This window comes from Botryllus schlosseri, chromosome 9, assembly GCF_051294905.1.
Source record: "Botryllus schlosseri isolate E-star chromosome 9, Bs_hap1, whole genome shotgun sequence".
NCBI classification, from domain to species: domain Eukaryota; kingdom Metazoa; phylum Chordata; class Ascidiacea; order Stolidobranchia; family Styelidae; genus Botryllus; species Botryllus schlosseri.
The window spans coordinates 7,807,788-7,833,625 of NC_137244.1; the positions used below are offsets into that span (position 1 = coordinate 7,807,788).

At 40.3% G+C, this 25,838-nt stretch overlaps 1 protein-coding gene across 1 annotated transcript in view; it reads right to left on the bottom strand.

The window, feature by feature from the left end:
- LOC145447139 (uncharacterized) overlaps positions 1 to 25,838 on the bottom strand; it is a 219,047-nt gene that overhangs the window by 35,886 nt on the left and 157,323 nt on the right. The window contains exons 12-13 of the mRNA XM_080325560.1: positions 7,544 to 11,740; positions 1,763 to 6,070 (exon numbers count right to left, since the gene is read on the bottom strand). Of these exons, the coding sequence (XP_080181686.1) occupies positions 1,763 to 6,070; positions 7,544 to 11,740 (8,505 nt within the window). The remainder of the gene's footprint in view (positions 1 to 1,762; positions 6,071 to 7,543; positions 11,741 to 25,838) is intronic.

The window sequence follows — 25,838 nt, forward strand, 5'->3', positions numbered from 1 at the left end:
TCTTTGGTTCAAATTTATTGCATTTCAACTGCTGCGGGTCACTCTATGCATGGCGCTGGCAGGATAAAAAATCAACACTAAACGAGCATGCACCCTTAAAACCTTAAAAGTTTTACTTCCTTTTTTGTTGCAAAAAATTTCTCGAAATAGCCAGCCTTCCGTTTGTGAATATTTAGTGACTCTCTGCTGTGAGCTTGACCCGCAATCACACAACATCACGAGCGATATACGTAGTCCGCGAATGATGCTTATTCAACCAATCAATGACATTGATATCGTTTTCTGATGTAAAAAATCGAGCGGGCGTACGGGGTCAATCTTGACTTCATATCTTTACTGTACCATTAAAACCAAATCCGTGCGATTAAGGTGCTGGCTACTGTTAGATAACTTGTTGTTTATGGTATCGGCAGCGAGTATAGAAACCCGTTTTACACTCTGCCGATCAAGATAGCGTAATGGTGAAGCGCCCGGCTTTTTGATCGGTAGGTCGTGGGTTCGATTCCCGGCCGGGTCAGACCAAAGACCTAATTAGTAACACTGATATCCATGACTTCCCTGCTTGGCGCTTATGCATTACTGGGATAGCATGAAGGGGTGGTTCAAGACTTGGAAAGCCCTACAAGGCTATATCTGCGCCTTCCTTGTCCGGCGGCATATGCACATCATGCACTCGTGGTATGCATATGCGCAGATCGTGTGTATGTGTATCATGAGTCGGTGTATATGCCGCAAAAACATCGAGGACAAAAATAAACTACGTCCTCCTCCGATATCAATGTAGCAATACTCAGACTCCAAACACATTGTCCGGTCTGGCTAAGACCGTTAAGGCGTAAGCCTAAATTCTCTGGTAAGTTCTCATCGAAATTGTTGGCAAAGCGACGGAATGTATTGATTTTATGAGATTATTATATCCTTTGATAACCGCGGTTGATATACATAGCGACGTTTAAAACGCCAATATGTACTTCAGCAATGTGACATTATGTGGCCCGAGTCTTCGCTAGGTATCGTGTACAACTGTACATTAATATAGGCTATCACTTCATTGAAAGATAGGGTTGGAATTAGCAATATGACGTCACGAGGTTCACGTTCGTGTTCACACAGAACCTTTCAAAAAGGTTCGCGTTCACACGAACCCGAACCTTTTAGAGGTTCACACCATCCCTAGTAGCGACCATAAAAGGTTGGAAATCACCGGATGTGCAAACTGCTGGTGTATTTAATAGTAGCCTAATATATGGAAGAATCAATATTATTGACAGAATTCATACATAAAATTTAACAGCCAAATGCATATAGTAAGTGCCCAACAACTTATATCGACTACCCTATGGTGGCCCCAAGATCAGCGTTTTTTTGGGCGGAAGGGGGCAGAAAAAATGATATTTCGGACCTGATTAAAACACATAAATAGATAACCACACCACATGACAGGCCAGACACGGCCCCCCAGATGATTTCATCCGGCCCGTGGAGTAATCTATTGCAGACCATAGCAAGTGGCAATCTGCAGAGCTCACATTACAGATGGCCCAATTCATGACCTACATGTTCCACTCCATTCCTGCATAGTGTACACAGTCGATGGCAATGCTTTGCTAGTGTGACGTCATATTGACGGTCAATGGGTTACACCTCATTTTGAAATCCGCTAGTGGGCGCTAAAGAGTGTCCGGAATTTACTTCAGAGAAATATGGTAACCCTAGCATAAACATGATGTAGTAGGCATCGTAAAACAGGGTAAGAACTCACCTTGCTTATTGCATTCCTCACAGTGATCCAGAGTTTCATTGTGTAAACCAATACAAGCATTGCTACAATTCGAATAACTGAGAACATCTATGACATCTGAAGAACGACATTCATCAACATCTTCACATTGAAGACCATTTCCCGAGTATCCAATCTCGCATGTGCAAAAGTAACTTCCTCCTGTGTTGTTGCAAATTGAATTATTGCTACAGTGGTTGAAATACGATAGGTCGCACTCATCGACATCTTGACATCGTGTGCCGTTTCCAGTGTATCCAATATCACAGGTGCAAATGTAACTGCCATCAGTATTGTGACAAGAAGCATTTTCGTGACAATCGTGTTCTTGCAAGCGTTCACATTCATTGAAATCACAATACGTGCCATTTCCAGTGTACCCTATATTACAGTTACAATCATAACCTCCATCGGTATTCGTACAAGTCGAATTATCGTGACAGCCATTTTCGTACGAAATGTGGCATTCATCTAAATCGCAATACGTTCCATTTCCAGTGTATCCAGTTTTACAAGTGCATTCGTAGCTCCTGTCAGTATTTCTGCAATAGCCATTAATGTCACATGGAAATACGTAAGAACTGTGACATTCATCTAGTTCGCAATACGTTCCATTTCCAGTGTATCCGGTTTTGCAAGTGCAATAATAACTCCCGTGTGTATTGCTACAATTAGCATTAATGTCGCATGGAAATTCGTAAGAACTGTAACATTCATTTAAATCGCAATACGTTCCATTTCCAGTGTATCCTTCAATGCAAGTACAAAAATAACTTCCCTCGGTGTTTGAACAGGTCGAATTATCGTGGCAATAATTCTCGTAATTGCTGTGACATTCATCTAAATCACAATACGTGCCATTTCCAGTGTATCCAGTTTTGCAATTGCATTCGTAACTCCTGTCAGTATTGCTACAATTAGCATTAATGTCGCATGGAAATTCGTAAGAACTGTAACATTCATCTAAATCGCAATGCGTCCCATTTTCAATGTATCCTTCAATGCAAGTACAAAAATAACTTCCCTCGGTGTTGGTACAGGTCGAATTATCGTTGCAATCATTCTCGTAGATGCTGTGGCATTCATCTAAATCGCAATACGTGCCATTTCCAGTGTATCCTTCAATGCAAGTACAAAAATAACTGCCATCGGTGTTGGTACATGTCGAATTATCCTGGCAGTCATTCTCGTAGTTGAAGTGGCACTCATCTAAATCGCAATACGTTCCATTCCCAGTGTATCCTTCAATGCAAGTGCAATAATAACTACCCTTCGTGTTGGAACAGGTCGAATTATCGTGGCAGTCATTTTCGTAATTGCTGTGGCATTCATCTAAATCGCAATACGTTCCATTTCCAGTGTATCCTTCAATGCAAGTACAAAAATAACTACCCTCAGTGTTTGAACAGGTCGAATTATCGTGGCAGTCATTCTCGAAACTGATGTGGCATTCATCTAAATCGCAATGCGTGCCATTTCCAGTGTATCCGTCAATGCAAGTACAAAAATAACTGCCCTCGGTGTTGCTACAAGTCGCATTATCGTGGCAGTCATTCTCGTAATTGCTGTGGCATTCATCTAAATCGCAATGTGTTCCATTTCCAGTGTATCCTTCAATGCAAGTGCAATGATAACTACCCTCCGTATTGGAACAGGTCGAATTATCGTGGCAGTCATTCTCGTAGTTGCTACGGCATTCATCTAAATCGCAATGTGTTCCATTTCCAGTGTATCCTTCAATGCAAGTGCAATGATAACTACCCTCCGTGTTGGAACAGGTCGAATTATCGTGGCAGTCATTCTCGTAGTTGCTGTGGCATTCATCTAAATCGCAATGTGTTCCATTTCCAGTGTATCCTTCAATGCAAGTGCAATGATAACTACCCTCCGTGTTGGAACAGGTCGAATTATCGTGGCAGTCAATCTCGTTATTGCTGTGGCATTCATCTAAATCGCAATGCGTTCCATTTCCAGTGTATCCTTCAATGCAAGTACAAAAATAACTACCCTCGGTGTTGGTACAGGTCGAATTATCGTGGCAGTCATTCTCGAAACTGATGTGGCATTCATCTAAATCGCAATGCGTGCCATTTCCAGTGAATCCCTCAATGCAAGTACAAAAATAACTGCCCTCAGTGTTGCTACAAGTCGTATTATCGTGGCAGTCATTCTCGTAATTGCTGTGGCATTCATCTAAATCGCAATGTGTTCCATTTCCAGTGTATCCTTCAATGCAAGTGCACTGATAACTACCCTCCGTGTTGGAACAGGTCGAATTATCGTGGCAGTCATTCTCGTAGTTGCTGTGGCATTCATCTAAATCGCAATGTGTTCCATTTCCAGTGTATCCTTCAATGCAAGTGCACTGATAACTACCCTCCGTGTTGGAACAGGTCGAATTATCGTGGCAGTCATTCTCGAAACTGATGTGGCATTCATCTAAATCGCAATGCGTGCCATTTCCAGTGTATCCCTCAATGCAAGTACAAAAATAACTACCCTCGGTGTTGCTACAAGTCGTATAATCGTGGCAGTCATTCTCGTTATTGCTGTGGCATTCATCTAAATCGCAACGCGTTCCATTTCCAGTGTATCCTTCAATGCAAGTACAAAAATAACTACCATCGGTGTTGGTACAGGTCGAATTATCGTGGCAGTCATTCTCGAAACTGATGTGGCATTCATCTAAATCGCAATACGTTCCATTTCCAGTGTATCCTTCGTTGCATGTGCAATGATAACTACCCTTCGTGTTGGAACAGGTCGAATTATCGTGGCAGTCATTTTGGTAATTGCTGTGGCATTCATCTAAATCGCAATACGTTCCATTTCCAGTGTATCCTTCAATGCAAGTACAAAAATAACTACCCTCAGTGTTTGAACAGGTCGAATTATCGTGGCAGTCATTCTCGAAACTGATGTGGCATTCATCTAAATCGCAATGCGTGCCATTTCCAGTGTATCCGTCAATGCAAGTACAAAAATAACTGCCCTCGGTGTTGCTACAAATCGCATTATCGTGGCAGTCATTCTCGTAATTGCTGTGGCATTCATCTAAATCGCAATGTGTTCCATTTCCAGTGTATCCTTCAATGCAAGTGCAATGATAACTACCCTCCGTATTTGAACAGGTCGAATTATCGTGGCAGTCATTCTCGTAGTTGCTACGGCATTCATCTAAATCGCAATGTGTTCCATTTCCAGTGTATCCTTCAATGCAAGTGCAATGATAACTACCCTCCGTGTTGGAACAGGTCGAATTATCGTGGCAGTCATTCTCGTAGTTGCTGTGGCATTCATCTAAATCGCAATGTGTTCCATTTCCAGTGTATCCTTCAATGCAAGTGCAATGATAACTACCCTCCGTGTTGGAACAGGTCGAATTATCGTGGCAGTCAATCTCGTTATTGCTGTGGCATTCATCTAAATCGCAATGCGTTCCATTTCCAGTGTATCCTTCAATGCAAGTACAAAAATAACTACCCTCGGTGTTGGTACAGGTCGAATTATCGTGGCAGTCATTCTCGAAACTGATGTGGCATTCATCTAAATCGCAATGCGTGCCATTTCCAGTGAATCCCTCAATGCAAGTACAAAAATAACTGCCCTCAGTGTTGCTACAAGTCGTATTATCGTGGCAGTCATTCTCGTAATTGCTGTGGCATTCATCTGAATCGCAATGTGTTCCATTTCCAGTGTATCCTTCAATGCAAGTGCACTGATAACTACCCTCCGTGTTGGAACAGGTCGAATTATCGTGGCAGTCATTCTCGTAGTGGCTGTGGCATTCATCTAAATCGCAATGTGTTCCATTTCCAGTGTATCCTTCAATGCAAGTGCACTGATAACTACCCTCCGTGTTGGAACAGGTCGAATTATCGTGGCAGTCATTCTCGAAACTGATGTGGCATTCATCTAAATCGCAATACGTTCCATTTCCAGTGTATCCTTCGTTGCATGTGCAATGATAACTACCCTCGGTGTTTGAACAGATCGAATTATCGTGGCAGTCATTCTCGTAATTGCTGTGGCAATCATCTAAATCGCAACACGTTCCATTTCCAGTGTATCCTTCAATGCAAGTACAAAAATAACTACCATCGGTGTTGGTACAGGTCGAATTATCGTGGCAGTCATTCTCGAAACTGATGTGGCATTCATCTAAATCGCAATACGTTCCTTTTCCAGTGTATCCTTCAATGCAAGTACAAAAATAACTGCCCTCGGTGTTGGTACAGGTCGCATTATCGTGGCAGTCATTCTCGTCATTGCTGTGGCATTCATCTAAATCGCAATACGTTCCATTTCCAGTGTATCCTTCAATGCAAGTACAAAAATAACTACCCTCGGTGTTGGTACAGGTCGATTTATCGTAGCATTCATTCTCGAAACTGATGTGGCATTCATCTAAATCGCAATGCGTGCCATATCCAGTGTATCCTTCAATGCATGTGCAATGATAACTACCCTCCGTGTTGGAACAGGTCGAATTATCGTGGCAGTCATTTTGGTAATTGCTGTAGCATTCATCTAAATCGCAATACGTTCCATTTCCTGTGTATCCTTCAATGCAAGTACAAAAATAACTACCCTCAGTGTTTGAACAGGTCGAATTATCGTGGCAGTCATTCTCGAAACTGATGTGGCATTCATCTAAATCGCAATACGTTCCATTTCCAGTGTATCCTTCAATGCAAGTACAAAAATAACTACCCTCGGTGTTTGAACAGGTCGAATTATCGTGGCAGTCATTTTGGTAATTGCTGTAGCATTCATCTAAATCGCAATACGTTCCATTTCCAGTGTATCCTTCAATGCAAGTACAAAAATAACTACCCTCGGTGTTTGAACAGGTCGAATTATCGTGGCAGTCATTCTCGAAACTGATGTGGCATTCATTTAAATCGCAATACGTTCCATTTCCAGTGTATCCTTCAATGCAAGTACAAAAATAACTATCCTCGGTGTTTGAACAGGTCGAATTATCGTGGCAGCCATTCTCGAAACTGATGTGGCATTCATCTAAATCGCAATGCGTTCCATTTCCAGTGTATCCTTCAATGCAAGTACAAAAATAACTACCCTCGGTGTTTGAACAGGTCGAATTATCGTGGCAGTCATTCTCGTAATTGCTGTGGCATTCATCTAAATCGCAATACGTTCCATTTCCTGTGTATCCTTCAATGCAAGTACAAAAATAACTACCCTCAGTGTTTGAACAGGTCGAATTATCGTGGCATTCATTCTCGAAACTGATGTGGCATTCATCTAAATCGCAATACGTTCCATTTCCATTGTATCCTTCAATGCAAGTACAAAAATAACTACCCTCGGTGTTGGTACAGGTCGAATTATCGTAGCATTCATTCTCGAAACTGATGTGGCATTCATCTAAATCGCAATGCGTGCCATTTCCAGTGTATCCTTCAATGCATGTGCAATGATAACTACCCTCCGTGTTGGAACAGGTCGAATTATCGTGGCAGTCATTTTGGTAATTGCTGTGGCATTCATCTAAATCGCAATACGTTCCATTTCCAGTGTATCCTTCAATGCAAGTACAAAAATAACTGACCTCGGTGTTGCTACAAGTCGTATTATCGTGGCAGTCATTCTCGTAATGGCTATAGCATTCATCTAAATCGCAATACGTTCCATTTCCAGTGTGTCCTTCAATGCACGTGCAATGATAACTACCCTCCGTGTTGGAACAGTTCGACTTATCGTGGCAGTCATTCTCGTAATTGCTGTGGCATTCATCTAAATCGCAATACGTTCCATTTCCTGTGTATCCTTCAATGCAAGTACAAAAATAACTACCCTCAGTGTTTGAACAGGTCGAATTATCGTGGCAGTCATTCTCGAAACTGATGTGGCATTCATCTAAATCGCAATACGTTCCATTTCCAGTGTATCCTTCAATGCAAGTACAAAAATAACTACCCTCAGTGTTGGTACAGGTCGAATTATCGTAGCATTCATTCTCGAAACTGATGTGGCATTCATCTAAATCGCAATGCGTGCCATTTCCAGTGTATCCTTCAATGCATGTGCAATGATAACTACCCTCCGTGTTGGAACAGGTCGAATTATCGTGGCAGTCATTTTGGTAATTGCTGTAGCATTCATCTAAATCGCAATACGTTCCATTTCCAGTGTATCCTTCAATGCAAGTACAAAAATAACTGCCCTCGGTGTTGCTACAAGTTCTATTATCGTGGCAGTCATTCTCGTAATTGCTGTGGCATTCATCTAAATCGCAATACGTTCCATTTCCTGTGTATCCTTCAATGCAAGTACAAAAATAACTACCCTCAGTGTTTGAACAGGTCGAATTATCGTGGCAGTCATTCTCGAAACTGATGTGGCATTCATCTAAATCGCAATACGTTCCATTTCCAGTGTATCCTTCAATGCAAGTACAAAAATAACTGCCCTCGGTGTTGCTACAAGTCGTATTATCGTGGCAGTCATTCTCGTAATGGCTATGGCATTCATCTAAATCGCAATACGTTCCATTTCCAGTGTATCCTTCAATGCAAGTACAAAAATAACTGCCCTCGGTGTTGCTACAAGTTGTATTATCGTGGCAGTCATTCTTGTAATTGCTGTGGCATTCATCTAAATCGCAATACGTTCCATTTCCTGTGTATCCTTCAATGCAAGTACAAAAATAACTACCCTCAGTGTTTGAACAGGTCGAATTATCGTGGCAGTCATTCTGGAAACTGATGTGGCATTCATCTAAATCGCAATACGTTCCATTTCCAGTGTATCCTCCAATGCATGTGCAATGATAACTACCCTCCGTGTTGGAACAGGTCGAATTATCGTGGCAGTCATTTTGGTAATTGCTGTGGCATTCATCTAAATCGCAATACGTTCCATTTCCAGTGTATCCTTCAATGCAAGTACAAAAATAACTGCCCTCGGTGTTGCTACAAGTCGTATTATCGTGGCAGTCATTCTCGTAATGGCTATAGCATTCATCTAAATCGCAATACGTTCCATTTCCAGTGTATCCTTCAATGCATGTGCAATGATAACTACCCTCCGTGTTGGAACAGGTCGAATTATCGTGGCAGTCATTTTGGTAATTGCTGTGGCATTCATCTAAATCGCAATACGTTCCATTTCCAGTGTATCCTTCAATGCAAGTACAAAAATAACTACCCTCGGTGTTGGTACAGGTCGAATTATCGTAGCATTCATTCTCGAAACTGATGTGGCATTCATCTAAATCGCAATGCGTGCCATTTCCAGTGTATCCTTCAATGCATGTGCAATGATAACTACCCTCCGTGTTGGAACAGGTCGAATTATCGTGGCAGTCATTTTGGTAATTGCTGTGGCATTCATCTAAATCGCAATACGTTCCATTTCCAGTGTATCCTTCAATGCAAGTACAAAAATAACTGCCCTCGGTGTTGCTACAAGTTGTATTATCGTGGCAGTCATTCTCGTAATTGCTGTGGCATTCATCTAAATCGCAATACGTTCCATTTCCTGTGTATCCTTCAATGCAAGTACAAAAATAACTACCCTCAGTGTTTGAACAGGTCGAATTATCGTGGCAGTCATTCTCGAAACTGATGTGGCATTCATCTAAATCGCAATACGTTCCATTTCCAGTGTATCCTTCAATGCAAGTACAAAAATAACTGCCCTCGGTGTTGCTACAAGTTGTATTATCGTGGCAGTCATTCTCGTAATTGCTGTGGCATTCATCTAAATCGCAATACGTTCCATTTCCTGTGTATCCTTCAATGCAAGTACAAAAATAACTACCCTCAGTGTTTGAACAGGTCGAATTATCGTGGCAGTCATTCTCGAAACTGATGTGGCATTCATCTAAATCGCAATACGTTCCATTTCCAGTGTAACCTTCAATGCAAGTACAAAAATAACTGCCCTCGGTGTTGCTACAAGTCGTATTATCGTGGCAGTCATTCTCGTAATGGCTATGGCATTCATCTAAATCGCAATACGTTCCATTTCCAGTGTATCCTTCAATGCAAGTACAAAAATAACTGCCCTCGGTGTTGCTACAAGTTGTATTATCGTGGCAGTCATTCTCGTAATTGCTGTGGCATTCATCTAAATCGCAATACGTTCCATTTCCTGTGTATCCTTCAATGCAAGTACAAAAATAACTACCCTCAGTGTTTGAACAGGTCGAATTATCGTGGCAGTCATTCTCGAAACTGATGTGGCATTCATCTAAATCGCAATACGTTCCATTTCCAGTGTATCCTTCAATGCATGTGCAATGATAACTACCCTCCGTGTTGGAACAGGTCGAATTATCGTGGCAGTCATTTTGGTAATTGCTGTGGCATTCATCTAAATCGCAATACGTTCCATTTCCAGTGTATCCTTCAATGCAAGTACAAAAATAACTGCCCTCGGTGTTGCTACAAGTCGTATTATCGTGGCAGTCATTCTCGTAATGGCTATAGCATTCATCTAAATCGCAATACGTTCCATTTCCAGTGTGTCTTTCAATGCACGTGCAATGATAACTACCCTCCGTGTTGGAACAGTTCGACTTATCGTGGCAGTCATTCTCGTAATTGCTGTGGCATTCATCTAAATCGCAATACGTTCCATTTCCTGTGTATCCTTCAATGCAAGTACAAAAATAACTACCCTCAGTGTTTGAACAGGTCGAATTATCGTGGCAGTCATTCTCGAAACTGATGTGGCATTCATCTAAATCGCAATACGTTCCATTTCCAGTGTATCCTTCAATGCAAGTACAAAAATAACTACCCTCGGTGTTGGTACAGGTCGAATTATCGTAGCATTCATTCTCGAAACTGATGTGGCATTCATCTAAATCGCAATGCGTGCCATTTCCAGTGTATCCTTCAATGCATGTGCAATGATAACTACCCTCCGTGTTGGAACAGGTCGAATTATCGTGGCAGTCATTTTCGTAATTGCTGTGGCATTCATCTAAATCGCAATACGTTCCATTTCCAGTGTATCCTTCAATGCAAGTACAAAAATAACTACCCTCGGTGTTGGTACAGGTCGAATTATCGTAGCATTCATTCTCGAAACTGATGTGGCATTCATCTAAATCGCAATACGTTCCATTTCCAGTGTATCCTTCAATGCACGTGCAATGATAACTACCCTCCGTGTTGGAACAGGTCGAATTATTGTAGCAGTCATTTTCGTAATTGCTGTGGCATTCATCTAAATCGCAATACGTTCCATTTCCAGTGTATCCTTCAATGCAAGTACAAAAATAACTGCCCTCGGTGTTGCTACAAGTCGTATTATCGTGGCAGTCATTCTCGTAATGGCTATGGCATTCATCTAAATCGCAATACGTTCCATTTCCTGTGTATCCTTCATTGCAAGTACAAAAATAACTGCCCTCGGTGTTGGTACACGTCGAATTATCGTTGCAGTCATTCTCGAAACTGATGTGGCATTCATCTAAATAGCAATGCGTGCCATTTCCAGTGTATCCATCAATGCAAGTACAAAAATAACTGCCTTCGGTGTTGGTACAGGTCGAATTATCCTGGCATTCATTCTCGTAGTTGCTGTGGCATTCATCTAAATCGCAATACTTGCCATTTCCAGTGTATCCTTCAATGCAAGTACAAAAATAACTTCCCTCCGTGTTGGTACAAGTCGAATTATCGTGACATCCATTTTCGTATGAAATGTGACATTCATCTAAATCGCAATAAGTGCCATTTCCCGAGTAGCCGTCAATGCACGTGCAAAAATAACTTCCATAAGTGTTGTTGCAAGAGGAATTTTCACGACAATCATTGTCGTGAGAGCTGTCGCATTCATCAAAGTCGCAATGTGTGCCGTTCCCAGTGAAATTTGCATGGCATTCGCAACTAAAACTCATGTCGTTTTGATCCGCTCTCGTCACATTTTGACACGTGGCATTGGCGTGACAAACATCGCTGGCACAGTAGTTGATGAGCACTGAGAATTAGAAATATTTGCATTTCAGATTTAAGGAAATCATAATTCACTACACAACATTATGCTATATTTCGCTTGGTAGTATATATAGGGCCTTCTTCACGGTATTTGAGGTTGCATTCTGATCTGTTTTACATTCCAAGTCTAGAGCATGTCGAAGAAACGTTCATTCATTCATTTCCGTGGTTTTAGTTTACTCGTTCCTATACCCAAAGCTGACTAAGTCCAAGTTGACGGACAATTACTCATTCTTATACCTTGACTTTGTTCAGTCTTCATAAAAAATTATCATCAATTCATGAAATCACATCAATCCAGGCAATGAGCCAATGTTAAATTTGACATGTAAAAGTGCGCTGCCCTCCAAAAATGATGTGGTCTCAAATTGAAGATAAAATCGGGTGGGACTTTTTGGCCGAAACCATCTTTCTCAGAAAGCCACCGCAATGAAATAATTTTTCCCTAAAGGTCTCTCTACACAGCAAGTCTTGGTACGTGCCACACCGTACCTTACCTCACCATTAGGGCTGTTCAAAAATAACTTTTTTTCCTGAATCTTGCTGGTTACGTGATTATCTCGTTAGGTTGCCTTAAAAAACGACGCACACCAAATTTGAATTCATTCCAACCAATATTCGCTGGTTTCGTAGAGTTTGAAAATTTGGAGTTTACCCAAAAATGCAAAAAAAAATTTTTATCAAATTTTTCTGTCAACCCCATGAAATTGTTGCGCTGTCTTCAAAAACAATGCAAAACAAGTTTGACTCAATTCCAAAACGTAGAAGCTGAGTTATTTAAGTTTTTTGATGATAATTCTTGGATTATCCACCGATCAAGGATAATCATCGAATTCTCAAAGAAAAACTCAAATAACTCAGCTTCTACGGGTTGGAATTGAGTCAAATTTGTTTTGCATTGTTTTTGAAGACAGCGCAACAATTTCATGGGGTTGACAGAAAAATTTGATAAAAATTTTTTTTTGCATTTTTGGGTAAACTCCAAATTTTCAAACTCTACGAAACCAGCGAATATTGGTTGGAATGAATTCAAATTTGGTGTGCGTCGTTTTTTAAGGCAACCTAACGATATAATCACGTAACCAGCAAGATTCAGGAAAAAAAGTTTTTTTTGAACAGCCCTACTCACCATGCTTCCTATCTACACAACAACGGATATGCGCCTATACCAGCGGCCGGGAACCTATGGCTCGCGAGCCATATATGGCTCTTTTGGGTATAAGATATGGCTCTTTGCCAAATATTAATTTTTTTACTGAATTGATTAAAATTGCAGCAACTACACTCTTAGAAATATTCGTAGATTTACCCAAATTATACCGGTAAATTTGTCCCGTCAGTTATATTAACGGTAAATGCCCGTTAAATTAATATACGGGCACGTCAAAAGCAAACTTACTTGTTTTTAAAGGTTAAAAAAATTACAGATTAAGTTCGTAGAAGCAATTTACGGGATAACCAGTATTTCAGATTTACTTTTTGACTTGTAAAAGCAATTTACTGGATAATCAGTATTCCGGATTTACTTTTGCATTCGTAAAAGCGATTTACTGGATAATCATTATTTGCAACATTGCTATCGCACTTACAATTCGATCATTTTACACGCTTACGGTCTTATTATGGACAATTGGACATATATATGTGATTTTCATCATTACATCATGTTTCAATCATCAAGCAAATTACGACATCGATGGCCGCGCTGAATGCTAATCGGTGAATGGTATCCGAACATTTGGGCATTGCAGATACCATCGTTCATGTCGATTTATGAATAGTATCCTTTGAGACATCAAGGTCTAGCAATAGTAGCATGCCAAGCGAATTCGGTATGTTATGTAGTTTTACTGCAGGTATGATCTTTTGTGTAATTATCTGCTGGACCAGTGCTGCCACTATTGTAGACTCTTTAACGCATGCATGATGCAAACTATATATATCGAAACACTGGAGCTGGCGTATAGCCGCCATGCTCCTTTGCCATTCCGACGAGAGTAGTATACGTCCTTTACCTTTTTCCTGCGAATGGCCGTATGAATTGTTTGATCATGAATTCGTAGCTGCTCGAGCGAACAGTACATTATGACGTCATACATATTCCAGACGTAGTGGCGTCAAACGTCAGACATATCTGAGCACGTGCGGCTGAATGTTCCGAGATAGATATTATATCGACGCGATGTTTTCGTATTGGATAATAACAAGATGCGTTGCTGTAAGATATGGAGGGTTTCGAAGCCACAGCTTAACTTTAGCTTGAAATTATTGCAGGTGTTGATAGCAGATATTGTAGGTATAGCAGTATCCGAGGTCAAACCTGGTAAGTTGCTTTCAGTCCTGTTTCTGAAGACGTATCTATTTTCGTTACAGTTTAATGGTGAACAGAAGCTATGGCTTATAAGAATGTATTACATTTTCTGTCATTGAACTACACGAAATTGGGAGCGTTATGGCATTATGAATCATGACGTCCAATGCTTATGTGATAGAAAGGGATCATTTCGTCTCTCGCTTCTAGCACGGTGCCGTGCGAAATACGTTGGACGTGCGATGCAAAGGAATATTGCCAGAAAAGTTTGCAATCACGCTGGAAAAGATGATTCAGGTACGAAGTCCTAGGCCAGGGGTATCAAACTCAACTTGCGTCGCTGGCCGGATTCAAACTTTCAGACCGCTCGCGGGCCGGATCAGTCAAATCATTCCAAAATGTTACGGTACCTCAAAACGCCCACCCTTACTTTTCGCTTGAATAGTTTATTATCAATGCTGTATACATTTTGGTATATTGCATAACATTCACGATCATATCATAGAGATATATTTTAAAAGCACCTATACTCGCAAACAACGGAATTTTGGCAAAAATTAAAAGAATGATCTTTTGAATTCAACCGCTAAAACACTGACTCTAAAACGGAATAATCTGACATATTTGTATGGTCCCTTTGTTTTATTCGTAATCTGCCGTTAACTCGGCGTGTGCGCTTTAAGGAACACAAGTGATTTAATTGTAAACGCAGACGTTGGAATTTGGCTCATTAATCGTCATTCGGGTTTCTCTGTCTGTCTGGGCCTTTGAGTAGAAGTGATACAGCAGTGCCACCAAATATATTTGAATTGTATTTTTTGTAACTATTATATTCTCCATGCGACCTGCATATCACAGTTTCTTTTTCACTTTACGAAGAACTACTTTTTGCCTCATTTTTTCATAAAAATCTGAGCTCAGTGTGCACTTTTGGAGTCTTGGTAATTGGATGTCAGTATCACCAACTTGTTCCTGATGATGACTAGAGTAAAACCATAACACCACTGTCGGATAATTATATTACAGCCTATGATATTGACATTTGGGGCCTTGCGAGAACTCTAAGAAGTATTTCTTACAATGATATGTCGACGTTTATTAGAAAATGTGCTGGGAAATACAGGGGTTTTTCAAACTACTCAGAATTACTTTGCAAGCTACATGCGGCCTGCGGGCCGTATGTTCGACACCCCCATCCTAGGCCATCATTATTCGAGAAATTGACCAGAATATGAAAAGTCGCAGTATGTCATACTATAGCGTCTCAGTTTCCAAATTGTAAATGTGTTAATGACTGCATAATTTTTGTTCAGATTATAGAAGAACCTACAAAAGAGCATGGCCCTTCAACTGTTTTGATGAAGCCCTCTTCATTCAGGCGACTGCTGACTGATGATCTCTACAAGAAAGACTGGATTTTCGTCATTATCCACATTCACTTTTTTTTACGTGTTCCCGCATCAAATAAACCTGATTCAAATTTACTGGTCTCAGGAACGTAAAACTGCTGGAAGGGACCAGACGAGTATATTGATATTACAGCAGATTTCTGTTACGTTTAGTTACGGAAATTTTCCATAAAATTTTCTACGGTCAGCATATGTAAAATCATATTACGAGGAGAGTTATTTCGAATTTACTGGTCTCATCAGCGTAAAACTGCTGCACTGGACCAGACCAGTAACTTGGTATTACAGCCGTTTTCCGTTACGTCAAGTAACCGGAATTTTCCGTAGAAATTTTAACAGTCAGTCTATGTAAAAATAAATTACGGTCAATATTATTTACGGGAAAATATTTTTCAAATTTACCGGTCTCAGAGTCGTAAAACTGCTGCCAGGACCAGACCAGTAATTTGGCATGGAATATTTTTAACAGTGTAGTTGGTAGATTTCCGTCACGACCAGAATAATTATTCTCGTGACTGTGTATAAACATGTCGTTGAGAGGTAAAGAAAATGCCGTCTTCAGGGTTAAAGGCTCGGACGGACAACCCTTTTCAAAATCCCCAAATTAAAGTTGCTGTCGCGCCGGCGACCAATATCACTCGCGAATTCGATGTACCCGCCTCGAAATCTTGGATTGCACGATACGTTGATTGATCAAAGAGATTAGCAGACCTGGCGATGTCCATATGACAACGCAGTTATCAAATAAATCTACGGCGCGAAATGAGCTGCCGTGGAAGTGACATTCACAATTACAAATAACTCCATAGCTAGCAACGTTCTTGATTGGTAAGTCGCTTTGTAGCACCGGCGATAAAATGCAGGCGTGTAGCGCAACGTTATATGTTCCCGCCGAATACTTTGAGAATTGAGATGGCGATCAGTATTTAGATTTTCGGAATCAGTGCAACAGTTACATTCAATTCATATCAGTTATTATGAATTCTAGGATATTTACGGTGAATTGCGGTATCAATGGCGAAGTTTGGCCCGTCTGTGCATTACCTCTCGCTTCGGGATGTATTCTCGAGTAATAAATATGCAAATCGCCTAACTGTGGGAGGAAAATGTACAAAATTCAGTCATTCACATCGATAGAAAATACCAATAGTTATTGAAGGTTTCACAAGTTTCGTTCACTCATCCTGGCGACAGGTGTCGAACTGCCTCGCTTGCCTCCCCTGACCCCATGCCATTGAAGTATCACACCTTACGTGGGGTACATACTGTTGTAGTGATCATGTTTGGCTCCACTTACGCATGTGATCATGAGTTCTCGCATTTAAAAGGAGCATCACGAAGAAGCTTCGTTCTCGGAACTCAAGTTTCGCATGCTCGAATAAGGTTACCAGGATGATTCGTACGAGTTTTTATAGAGAAAATGAGGCGCACACGACGAATCCCATGTTGTGAGTGCTACCATGACGTCACGAATTTTCAATTGTGACGTAACAGTTGATTGACATGTATGGCTCTTTGGGAGTTAAAATGAAAAAAATGGGCCAATATGGCTCTTCGGAGGAAAAAGGTTCCCGACCCCTGGCCTATACTGTATGATATCGCTAGAAATCGCCAAGTTTATGTATTAGTTCCTCTGCGGTTATTGCGCCGAATGTTGCAATAACTTCTTCAAATCGGAATCAAAAGCGCACAAGTACAACACACGCGCGTCTACCTCGTCCAAATATCGTATGATCGACCGAAAAGATCACCGCCCAGTCAAATATGCCGGACCTTGTGTGTGGAACAGTATCCCGCAGGCCATCCGACAGTCGACGAGCATGTCTACATTCAAGTTTAAATACAAGCAATTTCTACTAAATAAATACTAGTCCGTCTTCAAGATTACTGACCACGACAGGACCTATCGATCTCGCCTCTCGTGACATGCCACCTCTTTCTTGTCGCTTGCTTTTTATTATACTATCTTCTTTTACTTTTCATTCAGTGTGCATGACTCCTTTTTACATCGCCTAGACCAGTGGTTCCCAAACGGTCGAGAATTCCTTACTGGTGGGGAATTTCGGGATTTCTGGTGGGGAATGGACTCACTTTTGAAAAAATCTTTCCAGTAATATTCTTTATTAAATGTCGTTTTGAAATGCCGACCGAATATTTCATAGCTCATTTGCAATTCAGCGATTCATATTATCAGTGCCTCCAATTAGCGAGAATCGCCGGGATAGCGCCACGCAATCTCCAGAAATGGTGTTATTCATTTGTACACCATCTTCGGTCACGAAACGTAGTGACAGAATAATTCTGATTCATTGTAATAAGGGCTCATATTGCTGAACATGTATTCAAGGGAGATCGTGGACTCGCTAATTGATAGCACATCCGGACTCGTTACAAATGAAATTACATATTTATGTTATTTCAAGTTCTTTTAGTATTGTGCAAAAGTGTAGTTGACGGCGGCTTATATCTATATCACACGCATGAGTTCGTCAACATCAGAAAGTTTATCTGACCCATGTATTATTCAACATTTACGTATGTAAATTGATGCTACCCCGCAACATTTGGAAATTTTTCAAACCCCTCCTATTTTTCTGTTGGCTGCGCGCCGGGTAAATATATATGATTACGGAGGTGCGTTTACGGTTACCAGTTCACCGCTGCGTTAATTTTATTGTGTGCTGATCAATCCCGGGGATCTTAGCAATCACCAATAGCACGTACCGTTAGTAGTTAGTACGATCGCTCGCGATTCGTAATGGGCTCTTATGGGCGGGGTGGCGATTCGCCTGGAAACCCGGGGTGGCGATTCGCCTCTTATCTCTTATGGCGGGGCCGCGATTCGCCATGTGTTCTTATGGGTGCGGTCGTGATTCGCCTTTTCGGGTATAGGCCGCGGTCGTGATTCGCCGTGAAAACTCGTGGTCGTGACTCGCCTTTTTTGCTATAGGCGGTGGCGGCGATTCGCCTGTCGTGTATTCTTACGGGTTCTGTGGTGATTCACCGTGTTCTTATCGGTGCGGTCGTGATTCGTACTTTCAGGCATCTCTCGCGTGGTGTTGAATATGCACGAGTCACCAACAATAACCGCACAAACGGAAACGTGGCTTGTTGTGAGGATTAAGTAGTGCGTGCGACCTATATTTCGAATGACCTGCGCGCTGAATTGTTTCCGTGCAGTTGTGTGCTACTATCGATTATTACACTAGACCGGTCAGTGTGAAATAGTTTGATCGTAAATTATGATATATGATGTCGTAGTTTAGTCGTGTCAAATGACCGATCGTGTTCTCTTTCCTCGCTATTGATTGCTACCTGAATAATACTTTCGGCTTATTCGCTGTTTCGCGCCTACAGAATAGTCTGCTGTTCACAGTCGCAACTTCATCGCGATAGCACAATTTTCACACCTCGATCAGTAGAACAACACCGCGCTAACCCAGTTGTCGAATCACATAGGTCATACATTTTACGCGAAATGAAATATTGTATTGTGGTATACAAATATGCAAACTATTCTTTCAATTCAACAAGTCTAGTTAACGAATCGATTTTCAAGCTGCCGACACAGTTTTTAACACGAGTGAGTTGATATTTCTTCCCGGGTACGAGCGAGGCTTTGTTCCATTGGTCCAAAACCACCTCACCAGTATCATCCTTCAATGTAAAACTGTATAATTTCAACTCCTTTCCGGCACCAGAATTGACCGTCTTCTCCTCTCGAGAAACACAAGTAGCGGCGATCGAGACGTATTCATCTTTATTTCCGTATACCGATTCACAGGTCAATAATGGGTATTCTTCAGTCGTATGTCTCGATTTTCCATGCAGAGTTACTGACGAAGCCCGTCCCAGTAATACAGCAGGTTTTCCAGTAAACTTGTCAATTTGGACCCAACCGGATTTGACCATGAGTTTTTTTCGTTTGGAGAATGCTTTCTCAATGATCCCGAACAATTCACGATTGAAACACGTGAAAGATATCTCTTCGTTATTGCCGTCGATGAATATACCTTTGAGATATTGACTAACGCCACCTCTTTTGGGCGATGAGACGAATTTGACACCGACGTGAAAAATTGAAACTGCTCCGACTTGCATACTGCTGGCGCTGTTCGATGTCATATCGTTTGATAAAGTGAGAGTCATCAGCAAATCCTTCGAAATTTATAGAATTAGGTGTGTGGTATTGAGTGAGTTAACAGTCTTTGTATAATCCTGATGACCCGTGGTCAACTTGAAATGAAACTTACTACACAGCTCAAGTTGATTCGTGTCTGAATGTGTTAATTTGGTACAATTCTAATTAATTTGAGAAATCTTTTCGTGATCTTTTGATTCGACCGTAACCTGAATATTACTGACGCCGACTTTCAGCCACATTGAATTATTCGCACATTCCACGCCGCTGTTTTCACACCTATAGAATCAATACCAACTATAACTCTACAAGAATCAAGAATCACAAGTACGTGCATTATACAGTTATTGTCTTTATCAACTTGAAATCAAACCCTTAACAAAAACACGCATCTTATTACTTGTCAACTCTATCATGAAAATCCTCGAACCCGTATTATTAAGAATGTTATAGAACGGCGTCGGAATCCACTCGCGAGATGTACTAAAGGTAAATCCAAATAATCCAGAATGAAATATTTGGACTTGACATAGTGTGAATAGAAATAGGTTTGACAAACACGACTACCAACTTTGATCCAGTCACATTTCAAGATTACACTTTGAAACAATCCTTGAAACTTACAACTCTATTCACGACTGAGTTTTCCGTTTGTCAAATAGAGTTTCAGTAAATACTATCACGATATTTTAATGTGTTACTACACACAATGGAATCAATCAATGAAATATCGCTCATTGTTGTAAATATTTCTAACTTGACAACCACTTATGCATACCGCGATCGACTTGTGACGCGATGAGTTAAATCGGAATATTTCAATCTATTTGTCGAAACCTTGAACAAGCTATCGGGTTATGTCTTGTTGTAATTGAGTGTACGGAAATAGTATCACGTCTCGACATCTTACCATCTTGCCATACACAAAAGAGTAAAATACAAAAACCTTGTCAAGTCAATCCGTTTGTAACTTACCCAACCAACTCAACAGTATCCTTATGAAAAGTAGACAAGACTACGCGAGTAATCACCACAATCCAAAATCCATAACAAGTTCGGTTGTATTCATAGTCCGCCAACTCGTATTTTTTTATTCAACTGTAAAAGTCGTTACTATTCTGTACCCTAAAGTAAATACTACTCGGTGTGCGGTTTGAGATTAACATATGTTTTGAGTATATGATATTTGAATGTCTGAGCGATGTAGTCAAGAATTCATTTCTTACGATCGAACACCGGTGTTACATTGAAAGTTATCATGTTGTAAACATATGAATTGACACATTGATTTTGACATACGAGATTTTGTAATAGTCGATCACGACTTGATTAATAAATTATGACGTAATTAGACCGGGGTTGTGTTAAAACTTATTACGATACCAACAAACTTTTCAGAAACATTGTTATTAACATATTGATTTGTAAAACTAGATTAGCGCACCTGAAATGTTCTTGATTTGAAAGATATTCCGTGTTGGTACAAATCACTCTGTGTATTACGGATATCAGAAAATATTTTTACAAATGTAGTTGTTTCCAGTAACCAAGACTAAAGATGACACAACAATTTCGTTTGGAATATCTTAACTGGACGCATCCTATTCTACTAGACTTGAGTAATACACAAAACTCATAGCATTAACAAAATCACAATAGGCGCTACACTGAAATCTACAAAATGTGTTTGTATTGTTACTCAAAGTAGTGATCATAAATTATCATTTAAATAAGTAATTGTAATCATAAAACCAAACTTGTGAAAGTCATTACCATAACAAAAGAATATTGTAGGTTGCTTGCTAAATGTATGCCGGAAATAGTTGTAGAACGCTCACGACCAAAGAAATCGGAAATTTCTCCCCATTGTCATTCGTCAAAGTATATGTTGTCACAATACTCATCCCGTAAAAGATCTTACTTGTATGTGATTGAATCGCCGGTAATTAACTCGCTAAATCAAACCATAAGGAAATTTCACTCAGTCATCGGATTATGATATTAAACAGCGTCGCTTAATCGGCGTAGAGCGTTTTTCTAAATGCAAATCATACCTGACCAACAGAAAACAATTTTCACTCACCTTGTAATGAAACCAAGTGGTGGACCTTCGTTCAATATTTTGTTTGTGTCAAATACTTTGCAATAAACACACACACTGGAGTGGTTGAGCTTTACATCATCAAGCTGTCATCTGTAAATCGAGATCACATCCGACTTGTAACTGTATCGTTTACCTAACCGAGTTGTATGCACAGTTTCATATTTTTATCATTTAGTGATTGCTGAACATACCAAACGATACACATTCACTTCTGAAATACTGCGTTGATCTCAATTCCCTTTGTCGTGATAACCGAAGTACATTTGTTTCGAATTCGTAACAGCCGACTTTTCTATGACACGATAAATTTTGACAAGTTATGCTTAGAAGATTGGTTGCATATCGCGAAAAATAACATACTGCTCATATTGATACTGTTAATCGGTATTTTCACGCGAGTCGATTTTCAAATGAGTAAAATTTATTGCATGAGTTTCTCCGCTTAATGTAAATGAAAACTCAGTCGTATTTTAACATCACAAAGACATTGATAAAAAGTAAGCAATCAAACACAACACTTTGTACGACACTAATTATTGTTCCACACATCTCATTTCATACTAAGTGTATACGAAAGATATTCATGTTACACGAAAATATTCGCTCATGCTACAAACCTGTACAATGATTGGTGGTGTAAGTCCAGCACAATTGTGGTATCCATACGAGTTTAGTTAACACAATTTACGACACCGAGGTCGCCTCATCCTTCGTAAGACAACAAACCAAGGCTTCAGGATATGTCCATGTCATAACAATAAATCAGCTACTCCAACAACAGAGTACATATGTTTTCTAGCACGGTGCTTACATTTTACACACAAATCAACCTACTTTGCTAACGAAAAGTGCTGAGTCATCACATGGTTGTCCTCACAACAATACAACTAAAACATACTATCATACAAAATGGCCGTTATAGTTTGCACACCAACGATACATCGTACAAGTAGCAAGTCTCGAGAATCCAGTTATTCAAAAAACGTGAAAGTGTTTCTACGCCAAGTCGGTATGTTGACGAAAGCATATATTGTAATATCATGATCGATTTACATTCGTTGGTCACAAAATGTCACTACTCTAAATAATTATTTTTCACTCAAAGCCTACTTGTCACCATTCGTTTCACCAAGCACGAGTTCAAGAAACCTGCTACGACATGAATTGTTATTTTTATGTTGTGTAAATAGGTAATAATTAATTTTAGCAACACTATATCAACATCATCGAGTTGTGCGAATAGATTTACATGTGGTCTTGTGGTTTTAATCGAAGTCCACAGCGCGGTCTAATGTAGAGTCATCTCTATTGTACAGCAACTCGGTAATCGAAATGCACGCATTAACATTTAAACAGCGATCTTGTTTCGTCACGCGAAAAATATGTTCACTATCGCGATAATCCTTTTCACATTCGTAATAGTATACCAACGGCTACCGGCGACACTAAACATACGATACCTACCCAAGTAAAATTTCCATTTTCGCCTGGAGGTCAACCGTTACCTGAGTAAAAATACCATTGTCCTTTGGAGATTTATCGTTTACTCAGAGTAACAAACCTTTTTCACTTGGAAATCTATTTTGTCCCTGGGTAACAAACCCCTTTTCACTTGGAAATCTATTTTTTCCTTGGGTAACAAACCTTTTTCACTTGGTAATATATTTTTTTCTCTGGGTAACAAACCTTTTTCACTTGGAAATATATTTTTTCCCTGAGTAACAAACCTTTTTCATTTGGAAATATATTTTTTCCCTGAGCAACAAACCATTTTCACTTGGAAATATATTTTTTCCCTGAGCAAAAAACCATTTTCACTTGGCGGTCCGTCGTTTACCCGAGTAAAAAATATCATTTTCCTTTGGAGATCTGGCGTTTACCCAGTGTAACAGTACATTTTCTCTTGGTCATCTAGCTTTTCCTAGAGTAACAAAAACCATTTTCATTTTGAAATCTGACAAACACACCTGACAATTTGATATTTTTGTATATTGTTACAACGGATAGCGACAAAATATACACCAACAACAACTCCAATACATTTGTGTAATCGCATATTCACTTGTGCTGATGCAACCCATCAAAATCGTCGGTTACCCACATGCAATGTGCTGTTGACATCGACGTTTATGTTTTTGGAAAATTGGACAATAGGCTTCGATAGTTCTGTGATGTCCGGGTTCGTGCTTTGGATTTTCCAGAGTCAAAATGTCTGAATAAAACACCTCCTTGACGATGGTTGGTATGTGGATAACGGTGTTCGGAAAACGGTTGGATTTATGTCACCCATCGCGATAACAACTCCAGGTCGAGTTTTCCCCCGCGTGTTTACTATATTGTGTCTTTATTGGTCATGTATGTCTCGACATTCAGTTTGAAATCGGAAACCCTGATAAAGTATGTAACCGGATCCGGATATCAACTCTGAATCGATAAACCAATGAACAATATTCAAAGTAAACATGTTACACCCTGTGTTTCCACGAAAAAATACCATCCAGACATACGTCGCGCTTGTTTGCCCACACCAGTATATGCGTAAATGGGGGTGTGTGACATTGCATGCAATGTGTTGGTATACAAACATCGATCCACAGACATTATCATAGCCGGTAGTTTTGATGTAGATCGAATGTCATCACACCAGATAACAATACCAATAAGCCACATTGCAATGACTCTGAGTCAATCTGGAGCATGACATACAGACACACAAACATGGAACCCTAACATGGGTTATTCGCACGACAGTGAAAGTGAACTGTACAACATATACCAATTGGGCGTTCACAGTCGAATATGCGAACCATGCACAATCATATACCCAGATTTTTGTTGGATATGTACGAAACCGATAAATCGATACATTTCTTTTCCTTCAACGTCAATAATACAAAGGTCATTCCAATTCATCGCTCGAATGTGAGGTTCGTCTGGTGTAAAATCCATGTCAAATAACACCAAAGTGTGCCTTCAGTGTTTTATTATTTCCACCGTCGCATCTTGTCTGTGTCGTAACACTATGGTGCAGGGACTTGAAAAACGGTACTTTGTAAAACGGATTGACATGACCAACAGAATCGACTTGTGACGATGTCGTTTCAAAATGATACCGATCTCTTGTGGCGATGACCGTTTCGAAATGTCACCGGACGAACTGGATCCTTACGATGGTGTGTTTTATGATTGTGTGTGAAATCACGAGAGGTAGTGTTTTATTGTGGTGTACGATTGCAGTCTTCATTCCGCAAAAACACACCTTATTGGATCACAGTATCGGTCCGAGATTTGCAGAATCACTGTTCACGATATTTATCTGAAGTCGTTATGTGGGAGTAGCGACATCCATGCATCGTGACTGAAAGACTGATCGCAATCATTTCGAGCACCCGTGATTCGATAGTTCACCTTGGTCAAACGCTGCAGCAGAAAACTTCGGTGTCGACAACACGATGGATATTGACCGATGTATCCAATTGGTATGGGTGGTCTGTCCGGAGATAGAGCCATGACTATCTTGCGACAAAACCATCGAGTAAATCAGTGAGCGGTGTCGAAATATCGATGTAATAGCGCGGACTCATTGCAATGTGGCTTATTGGTATTGTTATCGGGTGTGATGACATTCGATCTACATCAAAACTACCGGCTATGATAATGTCTGTGGATCGATGTTTGTATACCAACACATTGCATGCAATGTCACACACCTCCATTTACGCGTATACTGGTGTGGGCAAACAAGCGCGACGTATGTCTGGATGGTATTTTTTCGTGGAAACACAGGGTGTAACATGTTTACTTTGAATATTGTTCATTGGTTTATCGATTCAGAGTTGATATCCGGATCCGGTTACATACTTTATCAGGGTTTCCGATTTCAAACTGAATGTCGAGACATACATGACCAATAAAGACACAATATAGTAAACACGCGGGGGAAAACTCGACCTGGAGTTGTTATCGCGATGGGTGACATAAATCCAACCGTTTTCCGAACACCGTTATCCACATACCAACCATCGTCAAGGAGGTGTTTTATTCAGACATTTTGACTCTGGAAAATCCAAAGCACGAACCCGGACATCACAGAACTATCGAAGCCTATTGTCCAAT